This window comes from Numenius arquata, chromosome 13 (genome assembly GCF_964106895.1).
Source record: "Numenius arquata chromosome 13, bNumArq3.hap1.1, whole genome shotgun sequence".
NCBI classification, from domain to species: Eukaryota; Metazoa; Chordata; class Aves; order Charadriiformes; family Scolopacidae; genus Numenius; species Numenius arquata.
In genome coordinates this window covers 10,623,985-10,637,776 of record NC_133588.1, presented here as the reverse complement: position 1 = coordinate 10,637,776, position 13,792 = coordinate 10,623,985, and the positions used below count along the sequence as shown (strand labels likewise).

The 13,792-nt window shown below is 65.3% G+C and overlaps 3 protein-coding genes across 5 annotated transcripts; 2 read left to right on the top strand and 1 right to left on the bottom strand.

The window, feature by feature from the left end:
* Nucleotides 1-3,327: 3,327 nt before the first annotated feature.
* HAS3 (hyaluronan synthase 3) lies at nucleotides 3,328-5,658 on the top strand. The gene is made up of 3 exons (XM_074158027.1): nucleotides 3,328-3,948; nucleotides 4,532-4,633; nucleotides 4,735-5,658. The coding sequence occupies exons 1-3, from the start codon at nucleotides 3,328-3,330 to the stop codon at nucleotides 5,656-5,658; spliced, it is 1,647 nt and encodes a 548-aa protein (XP_074014128.1).
* Nucleotides 5,659-6,562: 904 nt separating this feature from the next.
* CHTF8 (chromosome transmission fidelity factor 8) lies at nucleotides 6,563-8,280 on the bottom strand. 2 transcript variants are annotated; one of them, XM_074158146.1, is made up of 4 exons: nucleotides 8,193-8,253; nucleotides 7,759-7,791; nucleotides 7,509-7,626; nucleotides 6,563-7,417 (listed from the first exon to the last, which is right to left on the bottom strand). In XM_074158146.1, the coding sequence occupies exons 2-4, from the start codon at nucleotides 7,779-7,781 to the stop codon at nucleotides 7,205-7,207; spliced, it is 354 nt and encodes a 117-aa protein (XP_074014247.1). In that variant the 5' UTR covers nucleotides 7,782-7,791; nucleotides 8,193-8,253; the 3' UTR covers nucleotides 6,563-7,204. The 2 variants fall into 2 exon arrangements, with proteins under 2 accessions (XP_074014247.1, XP_074014248.1); XM_074158147.1 differs by having other exon boundaries at nucleotides 6,690-7,417; nucleotides 7,509-7,623; nucleotides 8,193-8,280.
* Nucleotides 8,281-8,337: 57 nt separating this feature from the next.
* Nucleotides 8,338-13,450, top strand: UTP4 (UTP4 small subunit processome component). 2 transcript variants are annotated; one of them, XM_074158105.1, is made up of 16 exons: nucleotides 8,338-8,525; nucleotides 8,638-8,829; nucleotides 8,934-9,018; nucleotides 9,150-9,239; nucleotides 9,365-9,573; nucleotides 9,780-9,951; nucleotides 10,031-10,122; nucleotides 10,448-10,544; nucleotides 10,939-11,003; nucleotides 11,150-11,272; nucleotides 11,419-11,578; nucleotides 11,876-11,982; nucleotides 12,193-12,288; nucleotides 12,493-12,678; nucleotides 12,847-12,957; nucleotides 13,249-13,450. In XM_074158105.1, exons 1-16 carry the CDS (start codon nucleotides 8,367-8,369, stop codon nucleotides 13,363-13,365), a joined length of 2,061 nt encoding a protein of 686 aa, XP_074014206.1. In that variant the 5' UTR covers nucleotides 8,338-8,366; the 3' UTR covers nucleotides 13,366-13,450. The 2 variants fall into 2 exon arrangements, with proteins under 2 accessions (XP_074014206.1, XP_074014205.1); XM_074158104.1 differs by having other exon boundaries at nucleotides 8,367-8,525; nucleotides 12,493-12,690; nucleotides 13,249-13,365.
* Nucleotides 13,451-13,792: the final 342 nt, after the last annotated feature.

The following is a 13,792-nucleotide window of genomic DNA, read 5'->3' as shown; positions in this document are numbered from 1 at the left end:
TGCTGGGAGTGGGACTGCACTGGGGACCCATCCTCCTCCGCAATGCCAGTAGAAGCACAGCACTGCTCACCCTGTGCCCATTCCCAGGGTCACCCTCACTGCAGGGTCTGAGGATGGGGCCCTTTCACCAAGGCACCAGGAGCCCCCTCCACGCCAGGGCTGCCATGTATCCCAGGAGCATGGCAAGGGGCTGCGGGATCCTGCAGGGCACCTGCCGGGACCACTGCTCGCTGCCGTGTGCTTGGGGACATCCCAACATTGGGGTCACCTCTCTACCTCCGTCCGGGACAGCACCCATGGCTGCTGCAGCACCGCGGGCCCCACTCCTGCGCTGGGATCAGCTTTGTACCCACCAGGAGTGGGGAGCAGGGCTGGGGATGGAGGTGTTGCAGGGTCACACCAGAGGGACACCTTGGGGACCCAGCTTGGAGCCCCCCCTCATTGGGCAGCCCCCTCGCACAGGGCAGCCCTGTCCCAGCTGTGCACGGCCATGGATGTGTGTGTCCGGCTGCCCCGTGCCGTGCTGGATGGTGTTAGGGGCACAAGACCCCCCTTCCCTGCAAGGCTGGGGGTGCCAGACTGTGTCTCCACCCCCAGCAAAGCCGTCTGCGTCAGGCCCACACCTCACCGTGCCGTGCCGTGCTGCTTGGCTGGGTGTGCACGGACAGCGGGGAGCGCATTGTCCTCGCCGGAGAGCAGCGGTGGCCGAGCGCTCCTCCTCGCTCTCGCTGCCGCCAGCCCACGCTGGTTCCGGTGCCGAGCCACGGGCGCACACCGGGATGCTGCCGTACCAGCTGTGCCTCCCCAGGGCCTGCCGCAAGCGGCAGAGGATGGTTTTTGAATGAAAAGTCTCTTTTGATGCCGCTGGCCGGGCGCTGGCTGGCCATCCTGCTGTGGGGAACAAGGAGGCGGCTGTGCCGGAGGAGAGAGTTTGGTTTCCACCTTGGGCAGTGCTCCTGGGGCCAGTTGCCGGCCGGCAGCGGGGAGAGACACCCAGCAAGCGGCCAGCACACTGGAAGGTAAGGGGCCATGGGGCAACTCTGGGGCTGGGTCCCCTCCAAGGGGCACTGGGGAGGGCTGCAGGGTGGGGACACACTGCCCCTGTTCCCTGTCCCCTTCCCTGCTTTCTTCAGGTGGGCACCTGCAGCCATGGTGACCCTGTGTGCCCCTGGCAGCACCGCAGTGGTGGTACAGGCGTGACCATGCAAGCTGTGACCCCACCATGCTGGGTTTTGCACCTCTGTGCCCCACCAGGGCTCAGCTGGGCCATGTGGGAGCACTGCCGGTGGTGCTGTGGGTCCTGGTGTGTCCCTGCCATCCCCGGGCTCACCAGTCCCTTGGCACCCACTCTGCGTGCTGCTCCGGCACCTATGGTGGGGAGTTTCCAGTCAGCATCACTGCGGTGCTGGGGGTTTCAGCTGAGGGGGATCCACCTGGCTGGGGTTCTCCTGCCTCTTTCCCGGCTCCTGGGGCTGGGAGAGTCCAGGCCTGATCCTGGCATCACCTCGCACGCGGCTCCCAGCCCAGCAGGAGACGATGGCTCATATCAGGGTTAGGAACCCAAAAGTGCTGGATTTGAGCCTAAAGCTGAGGCTGCAGCTCCTCTGGACTCGGTGTGGTCCCTTTTCGGGGCTGTTTGTTCCCTGCTATCAGCTCAGCACAGGGACATTGTGTGTGACCAGCACAGAGTTGCTGTCCCCAGGGTGGCCCTGGTTCTGCCCTGGGACCCACCAGCCATAGGGACAACGTGACACGGCAGGGCAGGCCCTGGGCATCTTCAGGTGGCTCATAGCCATGGGGGGGGGACACGGTAGCACAGGGAGGTGGCACGTTATACGTGGGCATCATGAGAGGGACCCTGAGAGTGAGGCGGGGGGTCCCGGGAGGTGGCAGGGGCTGATTCCGAGGTGTCCCCGGGTGGCCCAGCGCTGTTCTGGATGAAGAGCTGTGGCCGGTCCCTGGTGCGGCGCTGTGCCGGTGCCCGTGGTGCCTGCCGCCGCGCCGGGTGATGCCGCTGCCGGTGCAGCGCCGGTGCCGGGTGATGCCGGTGCCGCTCATCGCCCCCGCAGTGCGGGGCTGGGGCCGGTGCCAGGTGCTGCCGGTACCGAGCGGTGTACCCGCCGGCTGCGTGCGGTGCCGGTGCCGGTGGCGGTGGTGCCGGCGGTGCCGGTGCCGGGCGGGGCCCCCGCGGGCTGCGGGCGGTGCCGGCCCCGCCGCGGTATAAAGGGGCTGCGCGGGCCGGGCCGGGCGCACAGCAGCGGCGGCGGCGGCCGGGGCGAGCGGCGGCACCGGCACCACCACAGTGAGTCCCGGTCCCGGTCCCGGCTCGGGGCGGTGCTGCGGGACCAGCCGCGGCCCCACCGAGAGCACGGAGCTGGCACCGGGGGCTGCGGGGCCCGGGGGGGATCTGGGAGCACCGGGGGCTGCGGGGCCCGGGGGGATCTAGAAGCACCGGGGGCTGCGGGGCCCGGGAGCGATCTGGGAGCACCGGGGGCTGCGGGGCCCGAAGCGGATCTGGGGGGGGTGGGGGCTGCCCGAGTGGCTCTACCCGTGGCACGGGGGTCCCAGGGGCTGGCTCTGCCCGTAGCTCTGCACCCTGCCTGCACCCCCTCACGTGTTCATGCACACACATTCCCCCCCCCTCGACCCCCAACCTGCCTGCCCCCCCTCACCTACCCGTGCCCCCCTGCCTGCACCCCCTTGCTTGCAGTGCCCTGCCTGTACCCCTGCACCCCCCGCCCCACGGCCGTGCCCCGCTGTGCAGCTCTGCAGTCCCCGACGCTGCCGGGTGGGAGCGGGTGCCCGCTGCCTGCGCTGCCTGCCCATGCTGCCTGCGCTGCCTGGCCCCGGCTCCCCGTCCTGCAGGAGGGTGGGGGTCCGGGAGCTGCCGCCCCCGCTTCCGGGGGTCCTGCCGCAGGCGGTCCGGGGTTCTGGGTGGCTATGCCCTGGCAAGGCCTCTCCCCTGCGGACACCCTGGGTCCGGGTCCCCGACGTCCCCGTGCCCTTCCCTGTCCTCCAGCCCGGCCCCGCAGCCTGGCCATCACCGGGGGCCCGGAGCGGCCGCGTCCCTGCTCGGCTGGACGGGGGTGGGCTGTGGGTGCAGGCGCCACACACAGTGGGATGCTCAGGACCCCCACACCTCTCCTGACCCCATGGATGCACTGGGAAGGTCTCGCCCCCAAACCAGTGACCGGTGAGGGACAGGGTGGCCATTAGGCAGCAGACAAGTGGGATCCCCCTGCTTTCACCTTCTGGGGAGCCAAGCAGTGAGTCCTGGTGTGGGCTGTCCTCTTGGCCCTGCCCTAACGCTGCCTGGTCCCCCCCTAGATGCCAGTGAGCCTCTCAACGGCCCTGCGCGTTGTCGGGACCAGCCTCTTCGCCCTGGCGGTGCTGGGGGGCATCCTCGCCGCCTACGTCACAGGGTACCAGTTCATCCACACGGAGAAGCACTACCTCTCCTTCGGGCTCTACGGGGCCATCCTGGGGCTGCACCTCTTCATCCAGAGCCTCTTTGCCTTCCTGGAGCACCGGCGCATGCGGGACGAGGGGCGGCCAGTGCGGCTGGGGCGCTCCGTGGCCCTCTGCATCGCTGCCTACCAGGAGGATCCCGACTACCTGAAGAAGTGCCTACGCTCCGTCAAGCGCATCGCCTTCCCTGACCTCAAAGTAGTGATGGTGGTGGACGGGAACGGCCCCGATGACACCTACATGCTGGACATCTTCCACGACGTGATGGGCTCGGAGCATTCGGGCAGCTACATCTGGAGGAGCAACTTCCACGCATTGGGCGAGGGGGAGACAGAGGCTGGGCTGCGGGAAGGGCTGGCCTGCGTCCAGGCGCTGGTGCGGGGCACCACCTACTCCTGCATCCTCCAGAAGTGGGGCGGGAAGCGAGAGGTGATGTACACAGCCTTTCGGGCGCTCGGAGACTCCGTGGACTACATCCAGGTGGATGCATGGGCAGGGGGTAGGGAGGGGGGATGCAGGCAGTGAGCACCTTGCACACATGGCCGAGCAGCGGGGCTGCAGGAGGAGGAGGAGCAGCTCCATGAGCCCATGGCAGCACCTGGCTGCCTGGCGCTGGATCCAGCCCCATGCACCGGCTGCAAGCCACCAGCACTGGGGTTGGGGGTGGGGGGTGAAGCCCCACTGGGGTGGCCCTGCCTGCACCGCTGCCCCTGAGGGCTTTGCATCACCTCCTCGGTGCATCCCCTGCCCCAGGCTGGTGTCACCTCATGGGACAGTGTGGCACAGTGCGGGGTGCCAGGCTCCCACATGTGGGTGAGGGGTGGTGGCCAGGGCAGGTCCCACTGTGGTACCAGCGGCTGGGGCATGTGGTGGGGCTGGGTGGCCTGGGGCAGCAGTGGCCGGGCACTGCGGGGCGCTCCACTCCCTGCCACCGCCTGCCGGTCTCCAGAGCTCTGCCTCGTCTCGCCGGCCTTGGCTCGGGCTTGCCCGGCTGCGGGCTGGGCTGTCTGCCGGGCGCGCGTGGGTGGCGGGAGCGGGGCTTGACATTCCCTCTGCCCCCCAGGTGTGTGACTCAGACACGGTGCTGGACCCCGCCTGCACCGCCGAGATGCTCCGCATCCTGGAGGCTGACCCCCGTGTTGGTGGCGTTGGCGGCGATGTCCAGGTACCACGGCCGTGACGGAAGGCACTCCAGGGTGGCAAGGGTGCTGGGAGGGGGGGGGGGGTTTGCGGTGGTGCCAGAGCTGACATCCATCCCCTCCCCAGATCCTGAATAAGTATGACTCGTGGATCTCCTTCCTGAGCAGCGTGCGGTACTGGATGGCCTTCAACGTGGAGCGCGCCTGCCAGTCCTACTTCGGCTGCGTGCAGTGCATCAGCGGGCCCCTGGGCATGTACCGCAACGCCCTGCTACAGCAGTTCCTTGAGGACTGGTACCACCAAACCTTCCTGGGCAGCAAATGCAGCTTTGGGGATGATCGGCACCTCACCAACCGCGTGCTCAGCCTGGGCTACCAGACCAAGTACACGGCTCGCTCCAAGTGCCTGACGGAGACGCCCACCCGCTACCTGCGCTGGCTCAACCAGCAGACCCGCTGGAGCAAGTCCTACTTCCGCGAGTGGCTCTACAACGCTCTGTGGTTCCACAAGCACCACCTCTGGATGACCTACGAGTCGGTGGTGACCGGCTTCTTCCCCTTCTTCCTCATCGCCACCGTCATCCAGCTCTTCTACCGCGGCCGCATCTGGAACATCCTCCTCTTCCTGCTGACGGTGCAGCTGGTGGGCATCATCAAGGCCACCTACGCCTGCTTCCTGCGGGGCAACGCCGAGATGATCTTCATGTCCCTCTATGCCCTCCTCTACATGTCCAGCCTGCTGCCCGCCAAGATGTTTGCCATCGCCACCATCAACAAGTCGGGCTGGGGCACGTCGGGGCGCCGGACCATCGTGGTTAACTTCGTGGGGCTGCTGCCGGTGTCAGTGTGGGTGGCCGTGCTGCTGGGTGGGCTGGCCTACACCGCCTACAGCCAGGACCTCTTCAGCGAGACCGAGGTGGCCTTCCTCGTCTCGGGTGCCATCCTCTACGCCTGCTACTGGGTGGCCCTGCTCACCCTCTACCTGGCCATTGTCGCCCGGCGCTGCGGCAAGCGGCAGGAGCAGTGCGGGCTGGCTTTCGCCGAGGTCTGACTGCAGGGAGAGCCGGGGTGGCCCCGGGGATGGGGTGACAGCTACCGGTCCCCTCCTCACCTGCCACCAGCCCTGGTGCAGCCGGCACTGAGCCATTGGGTGCTGGGCAGCGCTGAGCGCGCCCACCATGGCGTTTCTGATCAAGTCTTGCTCTTTTTGTTGTTGTTTTTTGGGTTGTTTTCTTTTTTTTCTAATTATTTTCATTTTTCTGTACAAAGCAGGCTGCTGGCTGGGGAGAGGCTGAGCCGGAGCTGCCCGTCACCGGGCTGGGGACAGCCTTGGTGCTGCGAGGGTGATGGCAGCGTCCACTCTCTGTGCTTTACTGAGCATCCTGGCGAGCTGTGCGGAGCGCTGCTGGCCAGGCTCCCCCCACCCCATCGCCACGGCCGGATCCTCCCCCCCCTTCGGTGCTTTCTTTGGGGACTTCATGGTTCCCCTCCACGGTGCTATGGCAAAACGGCCCCACGCGGCACCGTCTCCGTCCGGCACTGTGCTGGCACCGCTGGCTGGTGCTGCCTGCCTCTGCCCCACCGCCATTGTATGTGCGGGCACGTATCCATGGGGAGCCCCCCGTGGCTCCCTCCAGCCCCTTTCGGGGGGGCCGGCTGCCCCAGGAGGGCAGCACCTCCCTTCAGCTTTGCCAAAGAGCCAAAGGGGGGGACCCCAGCATGCAGAAACAGGGGAAACTGGGGCCGTGGCTTGGCCCCATTGTACCCACCCCGCTGCCTTCCTTGGCGTCTGTCTAGACCGCGGGGAGACACTGGGTTTTGGGCTGGGGCATGCAGAGGAGGGCGGGGAAGAGCCGGTTCCCAACCTTTCCCCTCCCTAGGGAATTCACCCAGTCGTCTCCCTTGGGCCCTCTTTTTTTTTCAGGGCTTAAGAACCTTTCTACAACTGAGCATTTAGATTGCTTTGTTTAATTTAATACGAGGTTTTTTAGAAGACTTTTGTAGCTCTTTGGTATTCATACTTATTGCTAATTGTTTGTAAATCTATTTATTTTTTAACCTGCGGGTTTTTTTTCATATTTTGGAAAAGTCTGTTTTTATATCCTGACGGATTTGTCAAAATAAAGACTTGCACACAGAAAAGGCAGTGTGTGGCGAAGAGGCTGGTGGCCCTGGTCCCCCCCGACACCGTGGGAGGGAAGCCCAGGGGTGGTTTTAGAGGGGGACATATAGCGGCAGGGAGAAAAGTCCGTGTGCTAGCACTACCGTGCGTCCCCACCATAGGCAGGAAGACAGGCAGAGCTGGTAGCACACTGGGAACTGATGAGTCTGGGGACTGAGAGCAGCCCCCGGGGTAGGACAGCCCTGCCCAGGCTCAGAGGAGGTCACTGCCCACCAGGACCCATCTCACCTGAGATAGCAGCTAGGTTTGTGCCCCAGAGCAAACCAGGAAGGGCTCTGGGTGCCCAGACACTAGACCCATCACCCCAAGCTGGCCCTAGAGCCCTCTCACCAGGGTAGGGACAAGGCCAGGGCTGACCCTGGATCTCCCTGAGCCCTGGCAGCAGTACGGAGTTCACGGCTGCTGGCTTAAGTCTTCACACTTTCTTGGGCACATTGGTGATGATGGGCTTGGGGCGGGTTTTGAAGAGGAGCTTGGTTTTGATGAGGGCGGTGACAGTATAGTGGGTGTGTGGTCCTGTGGGGTCAGGCTCGCCAGCTCCCTTCTTCACCAGGACAGCAAAGGGCTTCTCCAGCTGCACCACCTTCCCGTAGAGGATGTGGTGGCCCACGATGAGCACGGGGACCCCCTGGAGAGAGAAGAGAGAGGTGGAGGGTGAGGGCAGGCAGGACCCTGGCTGCTGGGGCTGTCCCCGGTAATGTGGCGGTGGGCTGCCTCACCTCGCGGGTGTAGTGCAGGTCCCCCAGGAGGCTCCCCGCCAGTCCACTGCTCTGCCGGGGCTCAACCTCGCCCTGCAGCTCCACCAGCACCCACTCCTCCAGGCCTCCAGCACCCCTGCTGTGGGAAAGAGAAGCAGCTTCACCCAGCGGCTCAAACCCTGCCCAGGGCCGCCGGCACAGGGCCCAGGGCCAGGTGCTGCCAAGCGCAGGATCAGTCCCTCTGGGGCTGCACGGCCGGCTGGAGCCTCACCTGGAGACAACGATCTGCACCATGCTCCAGGCCCTGCAAAGTACCAGCAGAGACACGGTCAGCGTACGGGGGAGGGGAGGGGACAGGCCGTGCTGCAGCAGGAGTCCTCAGCCCCCCAAGATCCTCCAGCCCCCCCGGGCCCGAGGCTTTCCCCGGTAACCCCCATGCCCAGTCCCCTCTCCCGGGCCTTAGTGCTGCCCCCAGGTCCCATAGACTCCCATGCCCAGACACCCCTCCCCCGGACCCTGCAGCTCTCCCCCCGCCCCAGGCCGCCGTTGCGCGGGGCGCTGGTGCCCTCCAGCGGCCCCGGTGGTGCGGGACCGGGCCGGGGCAGCCGGACCGTGCCGCTCCGCGGGCCAGGCCCTTCCCGCCTCCCACTCCCGACCCAGCCCCGGCCGCTCCCCCGAGCCCCGTCCCGCTCCCCGCTCCCGCACCCCCGGCCGAGCCGGAGCCGCCTCCCCGTGGCGTCCGAATCTCCCGCCGCGCCGCGCTTCTGCTTCCACTTCCGGTCTCGCGCCCCCTCCCCCCTGCCACCACTTCCGGTTCCTGGTGCGCCGGGCGCACGTGGGGTGTGCGCGGGGCGGAGCGGGGCCGGGGCCCGGTGCGGGATGGGGGAGTTCGAGGTGCACCGGGTGCGCTTCTTCGGCCTGGTGCCGGCCGGCGTCCGCTGCCTGGCCTGCCAGCCCCGCGGCGGCCGCCTGGCCCTGGCCCGCACCGACGGCGCCGTCGAGGTCTACAACTTCGCCGCCAACTACTTCCAGGAGAAGGTGAGGGGGCCCGGCCGGGACGCACCGGGCCGTATCGGGTTATACCGAGCCGTACCGGGCTATACCGAGCCGTACCGGGCCGAGCTGCGGGGTAACGGGCATCCTTCCCCAGGTCATCCCCGGGCACGAAGGCCGGTCGGTGGAAGCGCTGTGCTGGGCGGCGGGGGACCGGCTCTTCGGTGCTGGCCTCGGCGGGGAGATCACCGAGTATGACCTGTCCCGGCTGTGCGTGGCACGCTCGGTCGATGGCGGTGGGGGACCCATCTGGAGCATGGCGGCCAACGGCAGCGGCACACAGCTGGCGGTGAGTGCGGCCGGGACCGAGGCTGGGGCTGGGATGGGGATGTCTCTCCCACCCCCGGAGAGGGCTCTCCTGCCCCACCAAGGCTGAGTCCAGCCCTCCCACAGATCGGCTGCGAGGACGGCTCCGTTAAGCTCTTCCAAGTCGTGCCTGGGGGGATCCAGTTCGAGCGGAATCTGGACAGGCGGAAAGGTGAGTCGGGGAGGACTCGGTGCTGCGGTGGCATCGTCCGTCTGTCCCTCCTGTCTGTCCTGCTGCCCTGGTCTTGATGACAGAGGGGCTGCAAGTCCACAGGGTCACATCTGGAGCTTCCTTCTCCTCAGGCCGCATCCTGTGCCTCTCCTGGCACCCGTCGGACACTCACATAGCAGCCGGCTCCATCGACATCCTCCGCGTGTTTGATGTCAGTTCAGGTAACTCCCACCCCAAGGGGTGAGCCCAGCCTGTTCCCTGCCCCGGGGGGACCATCAGCACCAGCCCACCCTGTGCTCTGGGGGGGGTCCCTTTGACACCCTTAACTTTCTTCCCTTCATCTCAGGCCAAACTGTCCAGAGGATCATGGTGAACTACCATGTGCACAAGGTGAAGCGTGAGTGCATCGTGTGGAGCATCGCCTTCCTCTCGAGTGGCACCGTTGTCACCTCAGACTCCTTTGGGAGGGTGCAGTTCTGGGATTGGGAACGAGGGACGCTGTTGGAGTCCCACACTGTCAGCACCTCAGCCGCCCTCTCGCTGTCTGTGTCAGAGGTAGGTGAGCCCCCCTGAGTCCCTCCCAGGCAGCTGGGGCCTGTCTGAGCTCCTATATGCTGGGCCAGAGGCGCTTGGGCAGGAGCTGCCCGGCTCACTGCCTTTGGGCTGGGAGAGAGGGTGCTGGTCCCTGCCTGCCTCCCGGTGCTGCCCTCTTGTTCTTCCTGGTCTGCACCCACAAACCCTGGCCCCGTTTCTCTCACCAGAAAGAGGACAGCATCGTCGTGGGCACCTCAACTGGGGCCACCTACCAGTTTCAGCTGCTGCCGGTGAAGATGGGCAGCCTGGAGAAGCGCTGGGTGCGGACAAAGCCCTTCCAGCATCACACCCATGACGTGCGAGCTGTGGCGCACAGCTCAACGGCTCTCATCTCTGGGGGTAGGATTGGCCATGGTCACAAGGAGGGCTTGGGTCTCTCCCCCAGTACTGGTTCAGCTGACCTTTGCTTGGCTTCCAGGCCTGGATGCCCAGCTGGTGATCCGCCCGCTGATGGAGAAGATGCAGAAGAAGAGCTACGAGGCAGCGCTCCGCAAATTCACCTTCCCCCACGTGAGTGCCACTCTGAGGGGGAGGTCTCACGCCTGGCGAGGCAGGCTGGCAGGGCTGGCTCTTCCTGTGGGAGAAAGCTGGCCCTCCCTGGCCTGTTGGGTCCCCTCCCTGGCCCTGGCGAGTCTGGAGCGGGCGAGAGAATAGAAGTTGGCAAGCTCGTCTTGCTGGTCCTGCTGGGCCTCCATCTCCATGCTCCTATCCCACGGGACCCAGTCCTTCCCCTTCCCCGCCCTGGAGTCTCTGGCACCCTAGGGCATTTCGGCTTTGGTCAAGCCCTTTCTGCCAGGCTGTGGGTTCATGACAGTCTGCCCGTTTCTGCACGCAGCGACGCCTTGTCTCCTGTGCCAGGAAAGCCCGGCTCCTTCTCTTCCAGTTCTCCCAGCACCTGGAGCTCTGGAGACTTGGTTCTACCAATGAGACCGGTGAGTTGCAAGGCTCAGCTCTGGTACAAGCCCTGTGGCAGAGCCCATGCTGCCTGAAGGACTTTGGGCATGAACTGTCTTGTGCTTGGGCAGCAGAGGGGTGGTTTAGCCTGGGCCCCTTCCTCCCTACAGCCCTGTGCTGGCATGGTGGTCAGAGGGTGGCTGTTTCCCAGCATGGTGTGTACCTGGGCATGGGCCACACAGCTCTCGTGAAGCTGTGCTTGTGCTTCCAGCAGAGCTGGGCCAGGCCCCGAGAAGTTCAGCCTTGGGGGAGGTTGGGGAAGGGTCTGGGCTCTCCCTTGGGCGCTGCTCCCCTGGATCTCCTGCTGCTTGACAGGACCTGTGTGGTTTCACCACTGTCACTGATGTGCCACATGGTTTCTTGTCGTCCCAGGAAAGGATGGCGAGGTCCTTCCCTTGTGCCGCATGCCTGAGCACCTTGTGCAGCTCAAAAGCAAGGTAAGACTGAGCCATGGCCTGCCTTGGTGCCTGCCCTGCTGCTGTATGGAGCTTGGCAGCCTCTACTCTCCTTCTGACAGCTGTGCTGTGTGTGCCAGGCTGCCAGGGGATCTCACAGACCCCACTCAGCCCCTCTGTGTTTCCAGGGTCCGGAGCACATCTACTGCAGCTGTGTCTCACCCTGTGGCAGCTGGGTCGCCTACTCCACAGCCTCTCGCTTCCACCTCTACCGAGTGCAATACGAGGGCGACAGCGTCAGTGTCAAGAAGGTGAGGAGGGCAACAGGCTGCCCCACTGCCAGGGAGGGTGGTGGGTGGCTGCAGGATTCTGGGGGGCTGGCATGGCCAGCGTTGCTCAAGGGGAGCAAGGGCGGCAGTGGTAGGTGGCTGCCAGCGCTGCTTTTACTCCCTTGAAGGTCCCCAAAGTGCCCAAGCTGCTGCTACCAGCCTATCAGCTCCAATTCTCCGCTGAATCCGGCAGCCTCTTCGTCGCCTCTGCTCGAGGCTCTGTCCATGTCCTGCAGCTGGCGGAGCTGGGGGGCTGCAAACACCTGCACACGTTTCGGCCGCCATCAGGTTTGGGCTGGTGGGGAGCTGGGGGTCCCTGGGTTCCGAGTCCCATCCCTGCTGTGGGTGCAGAGGGGTGTACAGGGGTAAGCGTGTCCCCCCCTTTCCTCCCCTGGAGTGTGTGGGTCCTTTCGCTCTGGCAGCCTCTGCCCTGTGTTGGTGCCACCCTCGTGGCCTGACACAGGTTGGGGAGCTGGGGCACTGAGATCAGCAGAGGAGTCGTGGGTCTAGATGTCCCTTGGGGGTGGGTCCAGGGCTCCTTGCAGACCTGAGCACTAGTTACAGCCAGTAAGGGTGTTTTTGCAGGGTGCCCCGAGGCCGTTTACCTGCTGGCAGTGAGCGCAGATGGGCACTGGTTGGCCGCAGTCAGCGGGGACTGGGCAATCCACATCTACAACCTGAAATGCTTCAAGGTAGGTGCAGGTGCTGGAGGGCGCTGCAGGGATGAACCCCGCTGCTCTCCTGCCCTGGGGAGCTGGGTGAGGGTGGGCTTGGTGCATGGGACCTCTTCCCGCAAGCGATCGCTTCATCTCTGGAGTCGGGCTGGGGGTGGGCGTGTGGGAAGGGGAGGTCAGAGTCGGCCCTGGTTGCTCCCATCAGCGTTCTGTCCTCCTGCCTTGCAGCATCACTGCACAGTGCCCACGTACGACTGCGCGGTGACAGCCCTCGCCATCCACCCTGTCACCAACAACCTCGTTATCACCTACTCGGACCAGCAGGTAGGAGCTCTCCCAGTCACAGCCTTCATGGCCCTGGTCCCTTCCCCGTGGCTCTCTCCTTGGCCTCGGGGCTTTCTGGCCGCACCGCTTGGCTGGAGAGCTGCAGCTCAGGGCCCGGCTGGAGCAGGGGCTGCCTGTGCGCTGGCATGGGGGCGATGCCGGGGATGACTGGACCTCACGAGCTGTTCTGTCTCCCCTCTCCAGCTGTTTGAGTTCAGCATCCCCGAGAAGCAGTACACAGCCTGGAGCCGCACGGTGCAGAACCATGGGCTGCACAAAGCCTGGCTAGAGAGAGACTCGCCCATCACCCACATCACCTTCAACCCCAAGAACCCCTCACACATCCTGCTCCACGACATCTACATGTTTTGCATCCTCGACAAGTCCTTGGTGAGCCTGTGTGCCTGCTCGGGAGGGCTGGGTTTGTGCCCAGGGCATCTCCCCTGCCCAGTCTAGCTGTCCCCACTGGGAGCAGAGGGAGGGTTGCACGGAGGAAGGGAGCAGAAGGAGGGTTGAGGTGGTGGTGGTACTGACATGTGCTCTGCGCTCTCCTTGCAGCCCTTGCCAGACAACAGTGCCCTCCTGATGAACCAGAGCACCCTGAAGCAGCTCCCGGAGACCGCCAGGCAGCGGCAGCTCCACGCTTTCAAGATCTGCAAGAAGTTCCAGGTGGGTGACAGCATCACCGCGCATGTGCTGTGTTGAGGAGGGAGGATCTGGGGGTGCCTTGTGCCTGTGGCCTCACCTGCTCTTGTGCCCAATGGCTCCCAGTGCTGTACCAGCGCCGGGCACCCAAGTGGCCCAGCAGAGCTCGGTCTCGGTCCCTGTCATGGTGCAGCCACTTGCTGTGATCTCATGGGCTCCAGCTGCAGGGCATCTCTGCGTGGCTGAGCCCGGCAAGCTGAGGCAGAGGGGGGCCAGCACCCTGCTCTCATCTCCTGCCTCCTCCCTGTCCCACAGCCCCTGCTCTTCGCGGATCTGCTGGACGAGAACTGCCTTGTGATGGTGGAGCGGCCCATCATGGACTTCAAGACTCAGCTGCCGCTGCCCATCCAACAGAAGAAATTTGGCACTTGAGAGCAGGACGAACTGCTCCAGCCGCAGGAACTGTCTGTGTTGCATTCCCAGGGTGCTGTAGGAATAAACCCCACTGTTCTCTATGGCTGCAGGCTCGGGGCTCATCCTTGCCCTGCGGGGCTCCGTGGTGTCGGAGCAGCGGGTCAGGTTGGTGCTGGCTCGGGCATGAGGACGCGGCCACTTGGGAGGGCTCCCATGCTGTGCTGATCAAGGGGACGAGGCAGCACCCCAGATCTCCTGCCATCTCTCTGGCTGTTCTGCTGGGCAGCATAGGGTCCTGGTGTTGGCTTTTCTCTGTGCCCACCAGCAGCCAGGTGGCTCGGTGGCCACCGGGGCTCTTCCTGGGGTGGGGGGAGCTATGCCTGAAGGCTAGTTATTCCTGAAGCCTGGCAGTAAGGGGACAGACAGCACCGCTGTGCCAGCAGGG

Coding starts and splice junctions, on each gene's coding strand:
- HAS3 (XM_074158027.1), top strand. CDS start 3,328: ATGCCAGTGAGCCTCTCAACGGCCCTGCGCGTTGTCGGGACCAGCCTC. Junction 3,949..4,531: donor ACTCCGTGGACTACATCCAG/GTGGATGCATGG, acceptor TCTGCCCCCCAG/GTGTGTGACTCAGACACGGT. Junction 4,634..4,734: donor GCGTTGGCGGCGATGTCCAG/GTACCACGGCCG, acceptor TCCCCTCCCCAG/ATCCTGAATAAGTATGACTC.
- CHTF8 (XM_074158146.1), bottom strand. CDS start 7,781: ATGGTGCAGATCGTTGTCTCCAG. Junction 7,627..7,758: donor GTGCAGATCGTTGTCTCCAG/GTGAGGCTCCAG, acceptor TCTTTCCCACAG/CAGGGGTGCTGGAGGCCTGG. Junction 7,418..7,508: donor ACCTGCACTACACCCGCGAG/GTGAGGCAGCCC, acceptor TTCTCTCTCCAG/GGGGTCCCCGTGCTCATCGT.
- UTP4 (XM_074158104.1), top strand. CDS start 8,367: ATGGGGGAGTTCGAGGTGCACCGGGTGCGCTTCTTCGGCCTGGTGCCG. Junction 9,574..9,779: donor TCTCGCTGTCTGTGTCAGAG/GTAGGTGAGCCC, acceptor TTCTCTCACCAG/AAAGAGGACAGCATCGTCGT. Junction 12,958..13,248: donor AGATCTGCAAGAAGTTCCAG/GTGGGTGACAGC, acceptor CCTGTCCCACAG/CCCCTGCTCTTCGCGGATCT.